Here is a 21410-nt window from a genome sequence, read left to right on the forward strand (position 1 = left end):
TAGCACTCCAGATATCCTCTTATTCAGCTGGCGACACACACAGATACACACACACTTTGCCACCAGCATAGTGTATTTTACAAGAGTTGTTGAGTCAAGAAGAGTGTGATCTTCTTTCAAACTGACTGTGATCAATAATGGAGGGAAAACTGTCCCACAAACTTTTCATGTCATTTTTTTATATATAAGTAATCAAACTGAAAAAAAAGTGTAAAACACCCAGTGAAACCCGCCTCAGGTAGTTTAGAGAATGAAAATCTAGAATAAGTTCTTACCTGCTCAGGAAAAGTAATATTTCAGTAAAATCCATTGATTGAAGAGAGAAGAGGCTCCACTGCTGTTCATGAAACATAGGGGGCGTGGCAACGAGGGCGGGTTTCCCGCCATTCTGACAATGTCCAGTCCCTCATTGGTGAATTCGCAGCGACGTAAACGCATGGGTGCGTGCGCATGTGCAGAAGCGCTGTTACCGTCTTGTCCCAACAGGAAGTGGTCTGACTGGCTTCAAGTCTTCAGCTGTTCATTAAGAAGATGCCTTCAGAAGGAAATGAGAACTAATGACAGATAAAACTGAAGATCAGGGACAGATGTCTCCGTCCTCTCTGGTTGCCTCGGTAACAGAAATGTCCAAACAAAGAAAGAGGCTTTTATTGTGGTAGTGACACTGAGACTGAAGGAGTGAGACACTCCTGTCAGACCGAACAGAACAGAAGACATGAGGCAGAGCTGCAGAGCTGCTGTCTCTCCGTCCCGCTCAGCTGCTGTCATGGAATCTTTGTCTTCATCACTGACTGGACTTTGTGCTCTCTCAGATTTGTTGGGATTTTATTCCCCTTTAAATCACTGCCTGGCGTTGTTCCAGTCTGAGGTTCCAGCAGGTCAAACTGAGGCCGAGTGTTCATTCCATCACGTTCTCAGTGCAGCGGAAGAAGAAGCAGAGACGAGCCGCCGGACCCTTTTCCCCCCAAACAGGAATATATTTATTTGAAATTATGTCAAATGATAAAAAAAAAAACAGGGCAGATTAACAGGAAGTGACCACAGGGTTTGTTCAGAGGGGTGAGAGCGTGAGGAGTGCTGTTCATACGAGCAGGTGTCGGTCCGACTCCATGTGTGTGTGAGTGTGTGTGTGTGAGTGTTGCTTTCCCTGGACCTAAACCACACACACACACTCAGGATTTGGCGGATCCTGTCCGACACGCGTTCCGCTCCCCCATCTGGACCATCATTAGAACTCTGAATCATGTCTCTCTCCTATATTACAAGCTTTATACAACATAAAAATAGATCAATAGCTATGATTACCGTGTTCCGTAGTGTAAATATACAATATTTATTGCATTTTCAAATAGACTCCTTTAAACTTGGCTGTCGTCACCGTCCCCTGATAAACACAAGCATCGATGCACAGGTACCGATTTCAGTAAGGCAGAGGCCAGCAGGGGGCGCTGCAGCACCGAGAATCCACAATCCCTCAATCAGCTTCTTCACTCCTAGTTTTATTTTTATTGATTTATTTTCTTATTTTCCCTGCATGGCCTTAAAGCAGAACATGATAACATTAGTGTTTTAAAGAGAAGCTTAACGTTTTATCAAAAAGATTAAAGTAAAGAGCCTCCGTCTCTCCTCCTCCACACTTCTCTGGCACTTATGTGGTCCTTCTCTTCTCCTTTTGGTTCGCTGCGACCGGCTACCTGACAAACTGCTTCTTGCATAGAAACTCAACTCCCTCCACTCTCTGGTCACACTGGCTTCTTGTGTTTCTATAAACGCCCCGAGCAGCGAAACGTAGAGGAGAGAAATCCGACAATTACTGAGCTTTAAGAGGAAAACCACGTTTTAAAAGCTCTGGCTCTGCGGCCCGGCCCGGCCCGGCGCTGGCTGTGTGAAGCAGTCCGCCACAAGCAGGACGGCGTGCGGACGAGGTGAGGAGGACCCGCTATGCTCAGGTTCGGGGCGCCGTGTTCGATTCCGCTGCAGCAGCTCGGAGGGTTTGTGACTCCGCCCCTTTAAGACGCCCGGATGCTGGAGTGAGGGAGTCCTGGAGGAACCGGACCGGTTCCACATGTGAGACCGAACGGAGCATAGCGGGTCCTCTTCACTCACACACACACACACACATACACACCCCAACATTCTGCACAGTGTCTCGGTTTAGCTCAACATCAGCTGACGGAAACAACACCTCCGTACCACAGAGGGGCGTGGCTGGGGGCGGGGCCAGGGAGCAGGACACACCTCCCGTCCTCTGAGAGGAGTAAAAGTGGAGGAGAGTGAGGCGTCATGTGACTCCGCCCCCGTTTGGCACACTGACAGAGACGAGTGGAGCTGCATCCTCGCCTGGCACTGCTGGAATGGCTGCTGAAGACAAAAACCAAGCTCACGAAGGGAACGGCCGCCGGCGAGCCCCAGGTGGGCGACGGCGCCCGCTACGGGGGGGCGGGGCTTCCAGGTTCCCCTCACAAAGGAATGATGACACCACGAGTATCAAAAAGAAGCAAAAGAAAAGACGGTCCTGAAAACAGAAGCTGGAATGCAGAGGCGTGGTGGGGGCGTGGCGGGGGCGGGGCTTGGTCCTGATAAGTAGTGCGCTCTGTCGGGAGTCTTCCTCTCGCCTCTCAGCGGGTTTGTCCTTCGTCTGTCGTGCGGAAGACGGAAGGTGACCGCCGAGCAGTGTGGGAAAGTTCACCACGGTGCTTCTGGCTGCTGGTTTAGTGTTAGAGAGAGAGAGAGTGTGTGTGTGTGTGTGTGTGTGTGTGTGTGTGTGTGTGAGAAAGTGTGTGTGAGAGAGTGTATTTGTGATTCGAGTGCTTCTTCGCCGCCTGTCCAGTCCAGCCACAGAGTTCATGTCCTGAGCCGAGAGCCGCTCACCTGCCGACGGGCGGCGCCGGAGGAGCTCCTCTCACCGTGGCTGTGGGGGGGGGGGGGACAGGGGGGGTTAGTCCAACCAGCAGGAAGTCAACATGAAGACATGAACGTCAACATCCTGTCTGCAAAATACTGAGGAGAAGAAACAGCGACGCGTCAGGCTGAAGGGGAGGGCGGCGGCACCGAGAATGAAAACTGGATTAACCCTGACCCCTACCTAACCCGCAGCCCTCCCCGACCCCCCAGCTGAGTGTGGCGCGGCGGCTCTCGTACCCTTGTTGTTCCTGCTGGGGTAGACCTTGCTGAACGGCCGGTACTCCTCTGGGGGGGGGAGATCCTCCACCGGGTGGAAGTTAAACTTCGATTCAAAATCATCTGGAGGAAGAAAAAACAAGAACAGCTTCAACAAGAAGAGCCGAGCCGGCCGGGTCAGAGACCATCCTGAGCTCAGGACTGACGGGGAGCAGGTCTGGAAACCCTGCCGAGGGTATGGGGGGGCAGGAAGGGGGGGGCATGGAGGACTCACCCATGATGATGGACCTGGAGGAGGAGCTGGAGGTGTGGCCGTTGCGGATGGGCGGGGGCGGAGGAGGAGGTCCGGCCGGGGTTCGGGAGGAGGAGGAGGAGGAGGAGAGGGAGGCGGAGGACAGAGGGGGGGGCGGCTTGCCCGCCCGGCTCAGGGGCTCGGACCCGGCGGAGCTGTGGCCACGGTACGGGGGCGGGGGAGGGGGGGCGTCGCGGCCCCCGTTGCGAGAGCCCAGAGAAGGCGCCTGAGGAGCTGCAAGGGACACACACACACACACACACACGATCAGCTCCACATCTTCACCGAGTGAAGCGAGGAGAAACAGCCGGCGGCGGACTCCAACAGGTCGGAGGTCAGGCCGTGGTCTGACGGAGCTGCTGTGGTTTGACCTGTGCTCAGAATCCAGACCGCGACCTTTCACCCTGAGTTGCTCCAAGCAGACAGAGTCCAGCTTTTCCCGCTTTTTTAAATTTTCAGGTCACAAAACAAGCATCTTCTGCAGCTCAAACCCAAAGTGACTGATCAGCACTCGCAGGTCCTCATCCAAGATGGCGGCCATGCTGACACACCGTGAAGGCTCTACTTCAGGGGTGCCCAGGAGTGTCTCCAGGAAAAAGTTTGTGCGGTTAAAGAAAAGAAAGAAGAAAGCAACAAGTGTGTGCGCGCGCGAGCGTGCGTCTGTGGCACACACACACGCTCCAAGCATGACAATCACGCCCGATACACACTGAATGCGGTCCGGCTGCGAAACGGAATCACTGCATCGCCACCTCTGCAGTCCGCTGGAGGAGGTTGCCAGATCTGTCGTTAACCCCCATAAACAATATGAAACCTGTTTTACTCGATAGAAAGCAGCTCAAGCCGCCATCTCGGTTGAAAACGCACGTTAAACCGTACGTGTATCATAAAAACCTCGTCATAAACACACAATCACTTCATCAACCCGTCCGACAATTTTGAAATCGTTTGACTTTCCTGCAGTGACGAAGAACAAAACCGTTCGTTCTTCTAAAGCGTGTAATGACTTCATCACGTTGTTTGTTCTGTTTTCTACCAGAAGAAGGTCTGACTACTTGAAAAGTGAATCTTGGCCCAAAACAGGCTGGACACCCCTGATCTACTGGTTCATGTCTGAGTTCGCCTGACGTACAATCAGAGCCAGACTCTTCCACTCGCTCTCGACTCATGACAGATTCACAGTCGGACCGGACTCCCGTCTTCTCCACTTGCCCTGATCCTCCTGGCGAGGAGTGAAGCGTGAGCGGCAGGAATGAGGGGAAGCCAGAGGGAAGGCTGGAATATTCCGCCAGGTGTCAGGAATGCAGAGGAACCAGGAGACCCGGGAGCCAATCGCAGCGCGGCGCCCCAGCTGAACCGGTGCTTTCCTGTTCTGTCAGATGACCATGAATCTGAACGCCGGAGCTGCAGAGAGAAACCCAGAGGCTCGTCTGGAGGGCAGGAGACAGGAGGAAGCCCCCCCCCCGCCGTCACACGCCGCCTCCAGGGCTGTGAGCGTGGAGGAAACGGCTCAGCACATCCCGCCGCTTCCAGGCTGATAACAAGTGGAAACCTGCTCTGCTCTCAGAACATTCCTCCAGCCAGAGGGGGGGGGGGGGGGGGGGGGGGGGGGGGGTGATCTTCATCACTGCTCCATCTCAACGGCTTCCTGCGGTTTTCACAAAGCTGCACAGCTTCCAGCTCTTCACCTGAACCCCGGAGAGCTCGTCAAGATCATCGGGTAGTTTTCCCAAGAAAGGAAAACCAGTTCAAGGAAGGATGAACAACGCTGTAACTTCATGAAACGCTGCTCTGCTGTCGGGACGAGCATCAGCTTCACAGGTCTGCAGCCTCCGCCTGCTCACTTCAGGGTTTTGGTGGTTTTTCCTCGATCTGTGCTCCACAGTCCTGGAAGTTTCCACCAGGAATGGTTCAACGTTTAAATAATGAAGTGAACAGAATCACAGCGAGGGAATCCTTCATTCACGGCAGTTCGGCTTTCTGTGATAAACACACTGAAAATGTTGACATTCGAAGTTTCTCTCATTTCTACAAAGAGCCTTGACTCTCCCTTCAGGAAAGTCAAACTTTCAGTCAAACTTCCAGAACTCTAACAGAGTGAGCGCTCTGTCTACGGAAAACAAAGCTTTTCCTCTGAAATCTTCAGGAACCAGAGATCCGGCTGGACTCTGTTCATGGGGAGGGCGCATTGCTGTGTTAGTTTTGTTAATCCTTATTTATTTGATCCTTTGTGGGTGACCTCTGACCTCTGCTGTGAGCTCAGGTGTGGAGACTGTCGTCCAAACACACTTCTGAAGCGTCATGAATGATTCGTCCAGCAGCTGCTGGAATCAATGGATGTTTAAATCCGAGGTGGTTGTGTGTGTGTGTGTGTGCGCGCGCGCGTGTGTGTGTGTGTGTACCTGCTCGGCGTCCGGGCGGCTCCCTGGCGGGCGGTGGCGGCCGGCTGCCCTGCTGGGCGGAGGGGGACGGGGAGGGCGGGGGCGGGGGGGCGTGGCTGCGCCCTGGGCCGGCGGAGTTCTGCTTCTTGTGCAGGGAGTTGTGGCGCTGCGGCAGCTCCGGCGCTCCATCCACGTGGGACGGCCCGTTGGAGACCCCCCCCGAGTGCGGCCTGTAGGGCGGCGGCGGCGGAGGGGGGGCGGCGGAGCCTCCGGTCGGGGGCCTGCTGGAAGACGGCGCCGGCGGCTTGGCGCCGGCGGGGGGGGCGGGGTTCCGGCCCGGCATGGGCAGGAAGGGCTTCTCCCTGCCCTGAGATGGGGGGGCCGGGGGGGCGTTGCTCCGCCCGCCCCGGTTGAAGGGCGGAGGGGGCGGCGGCGCCGAGGTGCTGTGCTTCATGCCGCCGCCGCCAGAGGAGCCGCCGCCGCCGGAGGGAGGGGGGCGGGAGATGTCGGGCAGCGAGGGCCGGTGGGAGCGCTGGTGCTCGGGCGGCGAGGGCTTGCTGGCCGGGGTGGGGGACGGGGAGCGGCCCACCGGGGGGCGGGGGGCCGCCGACCGGGACCCGGGGGGCCGCAGGGCCGACCGGCCCACCGAGCCGCCCGCTGATCCATCTGGGTGGAGGACAGAGAGCCGGTGTTAGGAGAGGGGGGGGGGGGGGGAGAAGCAGAACCGGAACCGGAACCGGAACCAGAACCAGAACCAGACTCAACATTCAAGATTAAAACAGGATCTGCCAATCCGGCGAGCCGGACTGCTTCACAAGAGAGAAATGAGCTGAAACCTCCAAGATTCAACACCGAGGTCCCACGGATCTATACTGATCCCCACAGATCTATACTGATCCCCACTGACCTTTACTGACTAGGGCTGGGCGGTAATAAGGTAATAAGATGTACCTGCAGTGTAATTAAATTAATAAAATTGCAATGTACTTATATAGAAGGATTAAATATAAAATATAATTTATTCGATGCCTAAAAATGATTCTTCGTCCAGCAGCTCTTATATGTGGTTGAATTTTCAGTTTTACTTCCACAGTAGTTTGATTTTGGAGACTTTTGATGAAGTTTATGAACATGACGTCATTACGTGACAGCGAGAGAGAGAGACAGAGACAGACAGAGAGAGAGACAGTGAGAGAGAGAGCAGGAGAAAGATGGCAAGTCACACACCGAGTGACCTGGTCCCAAAGCAGACCAGGACTGCAGCGGACCGGCAGTATTTCGGTTCTGAGCTGACGAGAAGGGAGAGCGGTGTGCTGACCAGGCAGTTTGTAAATTGTGCAATACGAAGGTGACTGAATTTAATTGATGTGTGCGCGGAGCATTCTGCGCAAACTGCTCTGGATGTCAGGTTAGTTTAATTGTTTGACTGTTCTATTTACACCTTTTTAGAAGCTGCTCTTTTTTGTTATTCAAAGTTGTTCAGGCTGTGATTTTAATTTAATTGATGTGTGTGCAGCGCATTCTGCACAAAAACTGTTCTGGACGGTTCTGTTAATTGTTTGTTGTATTTGCACTTTTTAAGCTGTTGCTAATAAAAGTTGTTAATATTTTGCACATTATGTTGTGTTTGGTATTCAGGTTCTGAACTGAAGCCAACAGTCTGGTGATGCTGTCTGAGCCTTGAGTTATAATTCTTTCATTAGTCACGGTAATACCGGATACCGGGGTAAAATGTGGCGACAGTATGACGGTATCAAAATTTGGAAACCGCCCAACCCTAGTGCTGATCAATACTGACCGTCACCACTGATTCGCTTGGCCTGGAGTTACAGGGCAGTGGGAGGAGCATCTTTAATAGCACTTTAACAATCACAAGTCTTCTTACCTCCAACTGGGCGGAGCTTTGGCACACCTCCCTGGAAAAGGCCGCCCATCCCCATTGGACCTCCACCTCCAAAGTTACCACCTCCTCCTCCTCCTCCTCCTCCTCCTCCAGACTCTGTTAAAAAAAGAAATTCAAACTATACAGATGCATCTCAAAAGTTTGACATCGATCCTAACAGAAGCCTGAACAGCTGCGTTTTCAGGTCAAAGGTCAAAGAACAACCATCATTCTGTCCTCAGGAGATAAGAACACACCGATGCCTGTAGCCACCTTTGTGTGTGTGTGTGTGTGTGTGTGTGTGTGTGTGTGTGTGTGTGTGTGTGTGTGTGTGTGTGTGTGTGTGTGTGTGTGTGTGTGTGTGTGCGTGCAGACCCGCCAACCTTGGTGAAATTTTTTGAGTACCACTTGCCGGAGCATTTGTCGACCGGGGGGGGGGGGGGGGGGGGGGGGGGGGGGGGCGGCGGCGGCTGTCAGTTTTAAGTTCAGTTTTAAGTTCTCATGTGGTTCTTTAATTTGTTTATTGGCAAAGATTAAACAGATGTTTTTCTGATACACATTACATCGCGGCTGACCGTGCACGTTGTCCCCAGAAAGGAGCTTCAAAATGCTGCTACATGTCCTTTAACTAAGCATTTTTTGCTGTGTGTGTGCGCATGCGTGCGCGTGTGTGTTCCATTATTAAAACCTTTATAAAGCCGTGAATACGGTGTTTCAAATGCACTGGTGTCCTTGTTACCTGGTGACTGACTTCCTTTAGCATTTCCTGCTGCTGCTGCTAGTAGCCGCAGATGTTGAAATCAGACTCATAAAAGGTCTGACACGACTTTTTGTCTGGTTTTTAATATCTATCAGCAACAAGGGACGTGAAAGAAGCCCAGTCGCCAGTTAAAAGGGACTCAGTTATTCCAAAACACCGGCTCCGCTCCGGTTTCGCGACACTCCTCCTCCGCTAGTTAGCTGCTGCGTTCAGGTGACTGGAACTGCTGCGGAAAAGTGAAACTCGGTCGTTCACACGAAAGCAGCGGTGACAGCTGGACTCAGGAGACACTCAGGAGACACGTGAAGGAAGCGAGGACAATTTGCACAAAGGAACGACTCTCAGACAGCTGTGAACCGGCTCTCGTCGTTCACTTGAAAGAGTCGTTCAAACGTTCATTGAACGTCGCAGCACTACGAGGGGAGCACATGTGTTTCCTCCCGGTTCCATAGCTGCGGCGCACCAGCCTAATTTACCGGTATTTTTTTTCAGCGTGACAAATACAATGTGTGCCGTGAATGTGTGACAACACACCGAAATGCGTGACACTTCAGAGCCCTGCTGCTGCATCGTGTTGTCAGACATGAGAACGTCCACAGTCCACATTTATAACAGCGCTCACAGACGTCTGCAGCTTTTTGCGTAGTTTAATGAGGCGGAGCGTACCAGCGTGTTTTGATGTCAAATTGCGTACCTGCTACGCAAAATGCGTACAGGTTGGCAGGTCTGTGTGTGTGTGTGTGTGTGTGTGTGTGTGGACTCACTCTCGAGAACGGGGGCGCTGCGGTCATTGACGACCCCGACCTTCTTCAGCCTGGCGCCTTTGCAGATGTCGGACAGCAGCGCTCCTCTGCCTTTGGCCTCCGACGAGCTCAGCTTGGGAGGAGTCGTGTTGGCCTGTGGGGAATCGAACCGTGATCATTTTTCCCTCTAAAAGAGTAAATCACCAGGTCGCCGCCGTGCCGTCAAACTCTGGCGCCACCGATTTCTGAAAAAACTTCGCCAAGTCTTCTGGCGATGCTCGGATATGACAGAAACACGTCGCCGGCGGCCGAGCCAAACAGAATCCGGAGCTTCCTGTGTGAGCGACCCGAGCGGCTCAACACGGCGGCCTTGAAAAACAAGCGGCTGGAGCTTCACGAGCCGACAGAGCAGAGACAAGCGGCGGACACGGCGTGCAGGTGAACCCCCCCACCCCCCCGCGGCTGAAACAGGCCCCCCCGGAGTCTGCCGTGTAGAGCTGGAATGTCGTGTTTGCCAAGCCACTGACCTGACTGAAGGTGGGGGGAGGTGGGGGTCCTGGGGGGGGAGGGGGAGGGGGAGGAATGGGCATCCTGTCCCTGTGTTGGCACCTCTCTGTGGGGGGGGGGGCTGGTGGCCTCACTGGCCTCGCTGGGTCCACACACTCCGACTCCTGCCAAGGAAAACACACACACACACATTTGGATGAGCGATGAACGTGGAAGCTGGAAAACACAACCTTCACACTGACGAGCCACGTGCACGGCACGCTGCAACGACCCGGAAACACAACCGGCTCTAGAAGCTCCGTTCTGCTGCGGGGAGGGAAACGTCCAGCTGCTCCAGGCTGCGGCGCCGCCGCGCCGCCCGGCCAGGCTGGAGGAGCCCAGCGCCACGGCGCCGTCACTGAAGCCACTTACTGCGGTGGCCTGGGAACGCATCTGACCCCCCACGTGGGCGCCGCCGCAGGAAAACACCCGACACGATGACGTCTTCGGTGCCGCCGTGTTTTCGTTTAGAACGTAGCGTTCTGAGCCGATCCAGATTCATAAGGAAAGGATGGAAAAGAAGGCGGACGTCTGCAGAGGCACGGCGCCTTCAACGGCCTGGACAGGGGACGCCGCCCCGGCCTCTGCCGGGGGACAGGGGACGCCGCCCCGGCCTCTGCCGGGGGACAGGGGACGCCGCCCCGGCCTCTGCCGGGGGACAGGGGACGCCGCCCCGGCCTCTGCCGGGGGACAGGGGACGCCGCCCCGGCCTCTGCCGGGGGACAGGGGACGCCGCCCCGGCCTCTGCTGGGGGACAGGGAATGCCGCCCCGGCCCTTCTTTCGATGCTGTGAGGTGAATTAACGGTACTGAAGACGCAGTTCTACGGTGAGGCCGATCCAGATCAGGACTTCAATCTGACACTATTCTCACAACAGTCTGTTTACAAGTGTTTGACTTCAGTTAGTAGCTTTACTCAGTTACTTTTACTCTCACACCTGGTTCACGTTCTGCAGCAGATTCCTCACTATCGAACCCTGATGGGCCCCGGCACGGTGATGAGTCATCTGCTCAGAGCTGGACGTGACGGAACTCGCTCCGGCCCCCCGAGGACACTTCCAGCTGTCAGTTTACCACAAACGGTGCTGAGAGACCCAGATAACCCAACTCCTTCTTCAACGGTCTCTACCAAATAAAAACTGCTTCAGATTGGGCAATTCTTCAAGAAACATCTAAACAACAAATTGCTCATGAACTCCTTGATGACAGAACAAAAGTTCTGAGGAACGCTAAATGAAACCTAATCTCAACACGTCCCAATTCGAGCCATGTTTACAGTTCTCCTGAAAAAAGTAACTTCCTCATCGTTCCTCATCAAGAGCACCAGCCACGACAGGTCAAAGCTGGTGGAAAGTGAAAGCGAGAGGACGAGCGCTCGCCTAGAAAGACGGCATCAAAGAACGTGGTCTGGATGGGATGGATCTTACAGGTTCCAATCAGCTCTGATCACGCTGTGACAGATGTGTGAGCTGCTGCAGCTGAGACCTGCACAACCAGAGAAGCAGGCTTTCCACCTGGAGCCCGAGACCGACTGAAACGGCCTGAAGGAGGCTGCGGCGTCCACGGTGTCCACGTTGGCCTGGTGTTGATGAGGAGCTGCGGGAAGATCTGAGACAGAGTCTTTCTCCATTCTGGCCCATTGACACGACACTGGGCTGTCTGGTTTAGCTAGCTAGCCCTGCTAGCAGCAGCAGTTTGGCGCAGGCTCATATTCAAACCCTGGGATTGACTGGGGTTGCCAACACAGTGATTTCATGACCGCTTCTTTCACATGCTAGCTTGCTTTTTTCATTTTCTTGATGAACATTTTGAAACTCTGCGCCACTGAGGAGGACATCAGCTCCTGTCTGACGGCTCTGAAGCAGGTTCAACATGGAGGAACGACTGATTTGACTCATTTCTGGGGCCCGGTAGTGAGAGGTTCACCGGTTCACGGTTTTTATCACAGACTGTTCAAATCATGCCGGTGACGCCGTCTTTTTGTCTGGCAGGGCAGGACCCACCGGTGAACTTCCTCCTGTCACTCCATATCCAGGCCACATGATCCGGCTCCACACACAATGAGCGTCTGAGAGTCACCGGATCTCCCCAAACCAGTCGGTCGCCTCGGCCCATTGTTGCTCAACGCGGGGCGGCGTCGGGCCGCGGCGCCGCCCCCGCTCGGCGCTGAGGGCGGCTTCACGCCGAGGGTAAACCGAAGGAATCTCACCTGGCAAGCTCGCCAGTCAGGTGGTTCCAACAGGAACGCGAGGCGGCAGGGACTCGAACCCAGAGGCTGCCGCCACGGTAGCAACTCCAGAAACAGCGTTCCAAACTGGCCGGCCACTGCTCCACTCAGGTTTCCGAGAACGTGGGAGAGAAGCGAGCTGCTGCTTCAGGTCTGCAGATAAATCCTCAGGCAGGATGAAGACGAGCTGACCGGAGCGTTCCCTCTCTCAAACACACGTCCAGTTTATCCTGTGCTACATGTAGCGCTTCACACACAACGCCGGCACGTTCAGAGAATATAGAAGGAACAGGTCCCGACCTTTGACCTCTCCAATCCACCCCAGCCTCTCCGTTCTCGGGCAGAGTAAAGCGAGGCCTTGACTTGGTTGTGATGACAGAAATATATCCAAGAGAAAAACACAAGTTTGTTTTCCCCACATCAGAGTGACGCTGCACAAAGACACTGGAGGAGGAAGTCACACACTCCTGCAGTCAAGGAAGTGCAGAGTGAAGAGCCTGGAGTACAGTGTGTGTGTGTGTGTGTGTGTGTGTGTGTGTGTGTGTGTGTGTGTGTGTGTGTGTGTTTCAAAGCAGAGCTTGATTTATAGGCACAGACTTTTCCAGGACATTGTTTTCTAAATCTTCACCCATTTGCCAGTTGAACAGTGGAACACTCCTCCTCCTGAATCTTTAGGATCTTTTTATTTTTTTATGATTTCTCGTTACAGCTCAGAACACAAGCTATATCCTGGATGGAGTTCAAGGGTCAACTGGCAACAGGTGCTAAATGACGAATAAACATTAACTCGTTATTAATCTGATCCCGCGGCAGCACCTGAAGGCTCGAGCCCGTCGTTTATGGCTCGTGCTGGTTAAAAGTGAACTTTGTGAAAGTCATCTGAATGTCTGCTGGAAGCTGCGGACATTTATCAAGAGCTTGAATAAAGCTGAACGTGTCCGGGCTTTTAGGAGCTATTTTGGTGGAATTTCTGGTAAAAGCTGAAATGTTTCCACGGCTCTCAGTTCGACTGCTCAACTCTAACTTCAACTTCTGACCGTGTTGACGCACAAACAGCACCCTGCAGAAAGCCGTCTCTCCGGCAGGGGCGGGCTCTCCGGCCGCTCCCAGGTGCAGAAACAAACATACCTGGCAGGAGCTAGCTTAAAACTTAGGTGGAGTAAAGTTAGCCTCCTCGGCGGGCGATTTACTCACTCTGCCGCAGACACGCGCTGGTTCGCCGGCCTCGTCCTCAAACACAACATGAATGGAGAGTGTGTTCGTGGCGGTCCTCCGGCGGAGCGGATGATCGGCGCTGATGTGGCTGAGCGCCGCCGCGGACGGGCGCAGGTTAGCCGGCTAGCGTTAGCGCCGCTAGCCGCAGTTAGCCGCGGTTAGCACGGGAGCTGTTTACTTTCCGGCTGTCAGTGTCAGCGCACACCGCAGGACTCCTCTCAGATGCCGCAGCGCGTCCAACAAGGCGCCGGGCGCGTTCTGCGGCCACTTTCAACAGTTTGCGGTCAGTAGGGAAAAGTTTATCCGCAGTCCCGGCCGGCCAGCAGAGCCATCCTCCCCGCTGCTTTTATCGCTCCTGCTCGGAAACCCGGAAACCCGCAGACGCACGGGCACAAAATGGAGGCGCAGCGCGCTGCGTTCAGGGCCGCCCGGAAACCTGCCCGCTCTCCTGCAAGGGACATGAACGCTTGAAAAGCTCCCGGGTCCGTGAACGCATCTTTGAAGTGTGTTTTTCAGGAGGTACAACAAATAAAAGATGTTCTTTTCAAAACGCCACATCTGCAAATCAACCAGCTTTGCAAGTCTACCCAAAGAACAGCAAGAAATGTAGTGTCAGGAAATCCTGGAACTGTTGTTTCAATGTCTTTCTCACAGAAAGAACAACTGTTGTTAACAAAATTAAATATACATCTGAAGAAAGTGAACCATGAGGTGTTGCTCCAGAGGAGAGAGATATGTCTTTTTTCACTGTATCGGGTTAAATCTCCCAGGTCCCTGAACGCATCTTCATATGTGCGTTTCAATCATTACTTTTTCAATAATTTATTCAAATAAAGAAAACATAGAAATACCATCTTATACAGAGTGACTGTGAATCTGCAAGTTTTCCCCTAGTTTATCTATGAGTCAGTTCAATCAAATATAAACTTTCCATGAAGTTCAAGGATCTTTAGACCATTGTATTTTTACACTCAAGACGAGGACAGACACAAACGCTCTCCTGATGAATGAAAGTTGCCTTTCAGGATCAGGTTTCCTGGTCTGGAATCGAGACCAGTGGTCCTGGAGGATGGATCCTGGGATGCTGGACTGCAGCAGTGACAGTTTCATCCTGAGATCCGGAGTCATTGTTCACCCTCCACCTCAACTCACGAGCTTCAACAGACCAGTAGGGAAGCTGTGTCTTCCTCAGGAATCTTTGAAGAGACTTCACGTGAAAGGGAAGTTATACTGATAGTGGAACTTAAAGCAGTGAGTCGGCTCCATTGGTTTTTGTGAGATTATTTCCACGAACATTCAGGAGTTCTGATGTTCACAGGGAGATCAGACTGAGAGCGTGGGAGAGGGAGGCAGAGCAGAGCCACACACCTGGCTGATCTCTCTCTCTCTCTCTCTCTGTCGCTTTCACTTTAAGAATTATCAAAAGATAGTTTTGTTGTAAAATCTCTGTTTTAGAGAGAGACTGGAGCAGCAAGCGGTGGCTTTGTGTTTTTATTCAGAAACCGCACACACACAGTCACAGGAGCACCATAATAAAAGATAAATCTGTAAAAATAAGGCAATAAATGTAAATATGAAGAGGAATAACAATAACAACAATAATAATAATAATAATAATAATAATAATAATAATAATAATAATAATAATAATAATAATAATAATAATAATAAAAGTTTACATAAAAAAGTTCAACTGAAATTCTGAAAACAAAAATCACGTGACCGTGAAGCCTTCCAGCGCATGCGCAGAGTGACCCTCACTCCGGTAAAGATGGCGGCGTGCAGCGGCCGCGCGGCCCTGTGGAGGACAAGTAGTCTGCTCAGACCCAGCCCGGGACCCGGAGCCCCGGGGCTCCTCGCCGGCCTCTTCCGGCCTCAGAGCTCCGCCGGCGGGGACCCGCTGCCCCGCACCTCGCTGTCCAGCCCGCCCTGGCCGCAGCGGGCCGCCCCGGAGCCGGCGGAGGAGGAGGAGGAGCGCAGGCGGCAGGCCGCCGTGGTCAGCTCCGTGCGGCGGAGCATCGAGCGGCGGGACTACGGCCGGCTGTTCGCCGTGGTGCACTTCGCCGGGCGCCAGTGGAAGGTGACGGACCAGGACCTGATCCTGGTCGAGAACCACATCGAGGCGGAGTGCGGGGACCGGATCCGGATGGAGAAGGTGCTGCTGCTCGGCGCGGAGGACTTCACGCTGGTCGGGAGGCCGCTGCTGGGGAAGGATCTGGTCCGGGTCGAGGCCACCGTGCTGGAGAAGACCGAGTCCTGGCCCAAGGTCCACATGGTGTTCTGGAAGAGGCACCGGCACCAGAGGAAGAAGATCAGCGTGCAGCCGCAGACCGTGCTGAGGATCAACAGCATCCAGCTGGCCCCTGCTCTGTCCTGAACACACACACACACACACACACACACACACACACACACACAGAACTGCTCTGACTGCAAGCCATCAGCTGTTTCTGATGCTGTAAATGTTGAATCTGCTTTATATATTAAAAGGTTTGTCTTTCCAGTCTGTTCTGAAGGATCTGGCTGATTTTTCTTGATTTAGGGGTTGAAGCAGATGTCAAACATCTGGCCCGCGGGCCCACACCTGCCAGTCAGAGAATCCAGCCTGGGTTTTCTCCCATTCTGAGCAGGAAACGATTCCCTGTGTTTGCTGTGTGACCGGGTAGGCCGAGGCCTCAGGTTATATCACAAACTGACAGCTCTGGTGTTTCAGTCTCAATGACAATTAAATGATGGTTTGAAATGGGTTTGCACAGATTATTTATTTTAGAAATGTTAAAAAGTTAGCATCAATTATTCATATCTGACCAGATGTGTGACTAGTTTCAGCATAGGCGTTCAAAACTGACTGCTAACCAATGTTTTATATATATATTTCAGGAACAGTGGAACACTTTAAAAAGTGGCTTGACTTTGTTAACCTTGCATAGCAGATGGGCCTGCCTGATTCAGTTCCTGAATCCTGCAGATCCCAGACTTGTGTAATATTTCCGTGGCGGACATATGAAACTGTCCATCTGGCGTGTCAGGTTATGACTTTGTGCCTCATAGAACAAATCTGTTTTCACTGCTGTATCTGTAAACTCTTGCATGTCTCAAAATTTAAAGACATGATTTCAGTACCTTTAACCAGGAGGCATCGGTCACAACAGTATTATGGCGAAAATATGACTTTCTCAAACCAGACGTTACTGTCATATGCTTGCAGATACAACGCTGTCAATGAACAGAAGAGAAATACTTTATTTCCAGAGATAAATTCCTTCCAGCATCGTGCAATAGAATAAAGAGAAAAGAAAATTATACATCAAATAAGACAGAAAAAAATCTAATAAGTGGTTGTAAATAATACGGACAAGGACTTGTCGGCAGGTCTTCAGTTTGGATCCACATTGAAGGACGGGGAAATTAATCGTACCGATTAGCTCAGCTCAAAGCCCTCGGTTAGTTCAAATTATTGTCTTGCTCAGTGCGTTATTCAGAAAGTAGCATATCTGTTTCCCTCTGGCTGGTTCTGCCTGCGTTGTTTACTACACTGGAATGATTTTAATTAGTTTGACCGTCGTGACATTCTTTAACACTTTAACGCCGTGATGAGAATTAGTTCCGGCTACACGGCGGCAGTTCGGAGTTCTGACAGCCAGTTTAAATGTAGGAGTGCTGCGCTTAAAAATAATAATACATTTTCATTTGAGGAATTTGTGCTCATCGACCGCCTCCTCTTGCTCACCGGAACACTTTCAAGTCGGACCGGAAGTGCCTTCGCCGTCCTTCAGCAAATCGGCTCCGCCGGCAGTGAGCAGTCAGCCGCCGCCAGCTGAGTCTGAGCAGAGTTCAGATTTTATAATCGTGGCTCTGTGAGCGAAGGAGCTAAAGCTAAAGCTAGCGCTAGCCACCACAGCCTGGATTCCTCTCAGATATGAAGAGAAACTTATGAGAAATTGACATTTGTCCAGAATGTAAGATCAGGTCATACATTTGAAATTATAAAAAAAAAAAAATTCCCTTAACGATTTATTGTAGCCTTTTTTTTTTTTTTTTTTTTTTAGTCTAACGCCACCTACTGTTTAACTGATCAAACTTCCTAATTTGCCAGTTTCAGAATCCCTGATTCACCTGATGTGAACTTTTTAAGCTGTTCTGGCTTCAGCTAGTTTTGTTCCATGACTTCCGTCTTGTTGTATGTGCAATTTTATGTAAAGATGATAAATAAATGTCTTTATGATGCTGAAATCGTGTCGTGTAATTCATCAAGGTTTTTGCTCGTTACTCTTTCAGTAGATTTGACTTTGCTACTGGATACAAATCAACCCTGGAGTGAGACCAATACTGTGCTAATGGAGTGAGGGGACTTGAGGTTTCAGTGGATGAACTCCCCCTTTTCCAAAATACCTTAGGTGTTTCATTCAGGTTTTATTTAAAAAAACAAACTGCATATTAAACGTCTTAAGGTTTCAATTTACAGTTGGAGAGAACGGTGAAAAATGTTGCTTTGGAGTTCAACTGATACGTTTGAAATATACTGACAGCTGTAAAAACTTGGGTCGAGTTTTGAGGTTGTATTACCTCAGTCTGTCTCCGGGCCGAGTAAAGAACAGACGTCCACAGAGAGAGGTGCAAAACGAGGAGCTTTTATTGAGAACCCTGACGGAGGAGGAGAGACTCCTCCTGAAGGCACTGCTCAGCGCTTTTCTGAAGAGACGGAGAGACGAGCCGCCGACAGGCGTCACCAGGAGGTCAGAGGTCAGCCTTCCACATCAGAGCTCAAAACGTCAAGCTGCCACTTCAATGCTGAAGCTTCAGCTGACAGAGGCTGAGGTCTTCGTCTTCTTCACTGCTCAAGCTAATAGGCATCAAGTCGCTGTAATTTGACACCAGCCTCTGATTAAAACACCAGTGATGTGTTGCTACTGAACAGAAAAGTGAACGTTTAATGTGACAGAGATGGAGCTGATGCAGACCAGGCCGTCAAAACCTGGGGGGGGTGTGTGTGTGTGTGTGTGTGTGTGTGTAGCTGCATTAATGCATGCTGAGCGGCAGCGGACGGCGCTCACGTCGACGTTGCTGCAGAGCTGATCTTCGGTCCGTGTTCTCCACAGAGCAGCCGACAGTCCAGGGCAGAAAAATGTTGGTTTTAGTGCAAAGAAAGGCGCTTCGAAGGCAGCTGGCATCCGTCTGCCGTTCCGTCTGCCGTTCCGTCTGCCGGTCCGTCTGCCGGTCCGTCTGCCGGTCCGTCTGCCGGTCGCAGGGACGTCCATTGACTCACAACCGGGAATGTTTGAACCAGGTGCCGGCTGAGCTCTTTCTGCGGCGGAAAACGGACTCCGAGTTCATCTACCTATCATCAACACACCGAACTGGCCCGATTCCAGTTTTTTCCCCTCAGGACAGCGTCTGCTGACCTTTGACCTGCGGCCGGGAGGACCAGGCTCTCCTCCTTGCCAGCAGCAGAGCTTCTCTGGTCCTTCGGGCTTCAGGGTGAATTCAGCACAGCGACTCTCAGCCTTCAGTGTCGTTTTGACTCCTGTGGATCGAACCGTCAGATTCCGAACATCTGACCCCGACAATAAGAGCAAATTAGCTTTTTTTTTTCTTCTTTTTTTCCCATCCACCACAAACCAAACAGAACTTTCTTCACTTCAATCAGCATCAAAAGAAGAGATTTTCAGAAGAGAATCTCCAGCACGATCTTCAGCAGTCCGATCAGAATGGTCCAGAAGATGGACTCCTCCTCCTGAAAGTCCTCCTCTGCCGCCTGAGGCGACTTCTTCCTGTCGCGCTCGTCCTCCGACGCGTACGAGCTCCTCTCGAACGGGTCCTGCGACACCGTCTGGTCGTAGAACACCCGCATCTCGAACTGGCTCTCCTGGTGGGACGGGTGGCCGTAGATGCCGATGCCCACGGGCCTGGCGAAGTCCCCCGGCACCACCACCACGTCGTGGCCGCAGGTGGCCGACTGCAGCTTGTAGGTGTCGAAGCTGGGGTGCAGCGTCTTGTCCGACACGTAGAGGTCGGCGTCTCCGGCCAGGCTGCGCATGTGCAGGACGATGCGGCCGTCGTGGTTGAGGCGCAGGTAGCTGTAGTTCCCCGCCCCGATGTGGCCCTGCACCACGTGGAGCAGCACCCACTCCTCGGGGACGCCGTCATCCTCCGACGGGCTCAGGAAGCCCCGCGCCCGGGAAAGCAGGGCGGCGGCGAGCAGGAGGGCGATGAGCGGGGCGCTGCGGCTCGGCGTCATGATGAAGGCATGGGTCGGTCGCTCGGCGGACAGCCTGGAGGACGCAGAGACACAAAGCACACGTCCAAACCATCACTGACCATGGCTCCGCGGATCCACAAAGCAGGAAACAACCTGCTCACACTGAAAACCTCATTTTCAAACTTCACCGAGGTCTGAACTCTGAACACTCCACCTCTGTGTGGAGTTTGCATGTTATGCTACATCAGGGTTCTGCAGCCTTCATGAACAAAAGAGCCATTTTAGTGACTTTCCATCAAGTCCAGCAGTTCTGGAGCCATGAAGAACATTTAACCTTAAAATGAGGCGAATGAGCTCAGGAAGCTTCACAAACAGAAACTAGATCTTATGAAGCGTTCATGAAGTTTAACTACAGTTCAGAATACTCAACATTTTATTACATTGAACCTATTTTTGTTCCTCATTTTAACAGTTTTGTTCTTTTCAAGCTTTTTTGTTGACAGTTTTGAAATTTTAGCCACTTTACCTCTTTTTAAACGGTTTTCTGTACTTTTTTCCTGCCATATTTCATTTTCTTATGCTAGAAATGGGAGACAATTCATTTTTTTCAGCTGTTTTGCTATTTTTCCCAATTTCACTTGAACTTTTTTTGAATCTCTTTTGAACGAACAGTGACAAATCATATAATATAAAAACAAGTTAAATGTTCATTCACGTGTTATGTCCTGAAGGCTTCATGGAGCCGCTACAGAGGGACTAAAGCTGCAGGTTGAACACATGAAGACACTTTTTAATCCATGTGAGGAAGATTTTCTACCTGTAATAGAATAAGAACTGCAACAGGAGTGAAAGAACAGCTGATCCAGAGAACCTGGAGGCACCCTGAGCCTCAGGAGATCAGCTAATAAAATCATAGCATGTAGAAAAACTCAACATTCTTCGATTCAAAACGATGCAATAAACGCAGCAGTGGAGGAGATGAGAGAGTGAACTGTGCTTTAAAGAGCTCCGACTCTGGATTTCCTCCGGGATGAAGGAACCAGCCTATCCCGGGCTGGCAGGCTGCTCTCCAGGCTCTGCTGGAGATGATCCACATGTAAACCAGATCCAGGTTGACTCTCGGTCACACCGGCTGTGGCACGAGACGCACGGGGGATATTATGGGCTGGATGGCTCCTGTTGTCCCTGAACAGCTCGACTCAAAGTCCTCACCCAGAGTTAAAAATAAACAGCTGACTCTCCTGCCCAGTCCGACCTGATACACGAGGAAACACTGACCTCACTAAACACGACGCCACAGCTGAAAAAGAAAACACGAATTTCACGAGAACATAGTTTTTAACGTCACATTTTAATATTACGATGTTTTAATCAATCAGCGAACAGCTAACAGAACACCCATAATCATACAGCGAGCCCCCGCCGCATCAAAGGCGTGTTTATATCGGATAAACGTTAAATAAAAGCAGCGTTTTCTCGGAGTTTGATACTTATTGAGCTTCCGGATTAGCTTCTTAAAATAGTTCGTTAGCATTGCGAAGCTAACGCTGCTGCTCGCGTCTTCAGCCCGAGCCGGAGAAGTTACGGAAAGAAGACTGTGAGTGATACCGCTTTAAAGTCAATAATAACGAAACACTTTAATCATTTAATGTATGAAAAACACATAAAAGGTGAAAAGTGGCTTAATACTCACTGAGCTGTCGTTACTCCAACATCTTCACAGCAAAGTTCACTTCTTCTCGGATTCAGTTTGAGTCGCTGCATCAACAAACCATGAAACAGCGCCCCCGGCGGCGGTGTGGCCAAAACCTGGAACTGCAGGAGGGAACTGACCAAAATCACACAAGTAAAAAAAAAACAAAACACCAAATAAGTTAAGGTGACAAGAGATCATTTCTGCTCCATATCTGTGTGAAATCAGTTCAGTTATTAAAGTGTAGCTCATTGTACGTTATATATTTATTAAACCGTTTTTGTGTTTGCATATTGAAATATTCCATTTACCTACTGCATGTTCACACGAATTTCATCCTCATTGGATGATTA

At 51.6% G+C, this 21410-nt stretch overlaps 3 protein-coding genes across 4 annotated transcripts; 1 reads left to right on the forward strand and 2 right to left on the reverse strand.

Annotated features, from left to right (window-relative positions):
• Positions 1–1330: 1330 nt before the first annotated feature.
• LOC115390770 (WAS/WASL-interacting protein family member 2-like) lies at positions 1331–13552 on the reverse strand. Its single transcript, XM_030094767.1, has 8 exons — positions 13145–13552; positions 9706–9849; positions 9200–9332; positions 7679–7792; positions 5815–6459; positions 3395–3646; positions 3142–3243; positions 1331–2911 (listed from the first exon to the last, which is right to left on the reverse strand). The coding sequence occupies exons 2-8, from the start codon at positions 9766–9768 to the stop codon at positions 2868–2870; spliced, it is 1353 nt and encodes a 450-aa protein (XP_029950627.1). The 5' UTR covers positions 9769–9849; positions 13145–13552; the 3' UTR covers positions 1331–2867.
• A 1370-nt stretch (positions 13553–14922) lies between these two features.
• On the forward strand, positions 14923–17182 carry mrpl21 (mitochondrial ribosomal protein L21). Of its 2 annotated transcripts, none has more exons than XM_030094773.1 (2): positions 14923–15551; positions 15584–17182. In XM_030094773.1, exon 1 carries the CDS (start codon positions 14937–14939, stop codon positions 15540–15542), a length of 606 nt encoding a protein of 201 aa, XP_029950633.1. In that variant the 5' UTR covers positions 14923–14936; the 3' UTR covers positions 15543–15551; positions 15584–17182. The 2 variants fall into 2 exon arrangements, with proteins under 2 accessions (XP_029950633.1, XP_029950634.1); XM_030094774.1 differs by having other exon boundaries at positions 14923–15543; positions 15577–17182.
• A 576-nt stretch (positions 17183–17758) lies between these two features.
• c6h6orf120 (chromosome 6 C6orf120 homolog) lies at positions 17759–21151 on the reverse strand. Its single transcript, XM_030094771.1, has 2 exons — positions 21058–21151; positions 17759–19437 (listed from the first exon to the last, which is right to left on the reverse strand). Exons 1-2 carry the CDS (start codon positions 21126–21128, stop codon positions 18831–18833), a joined length of 678 nt encoding a protein of 225 aa, XP_029950631.1. The 5' UTR covers positions 21129–21151; the 3' UTR covers positions 17759–18830.
• Between the last annotated feature and the right edge of the window lie 259 nt (positions 21152–21410).

This window comes from Salarias fasciatus, chromosome 6, assembly GCF_902148845.1.
Source record: "Salarias fasciatus chromosome 6, fSalaFa1.1, whole genome shotgun sequence".
In the NCBI taxonomy this organism is placed as follows: domain Eukaryota; kingdom Metazoa; phylum Chordata; class Actinopteri; order Blenniiformes; family Blenniidae; genus Salarias; species Salarias fasciatus.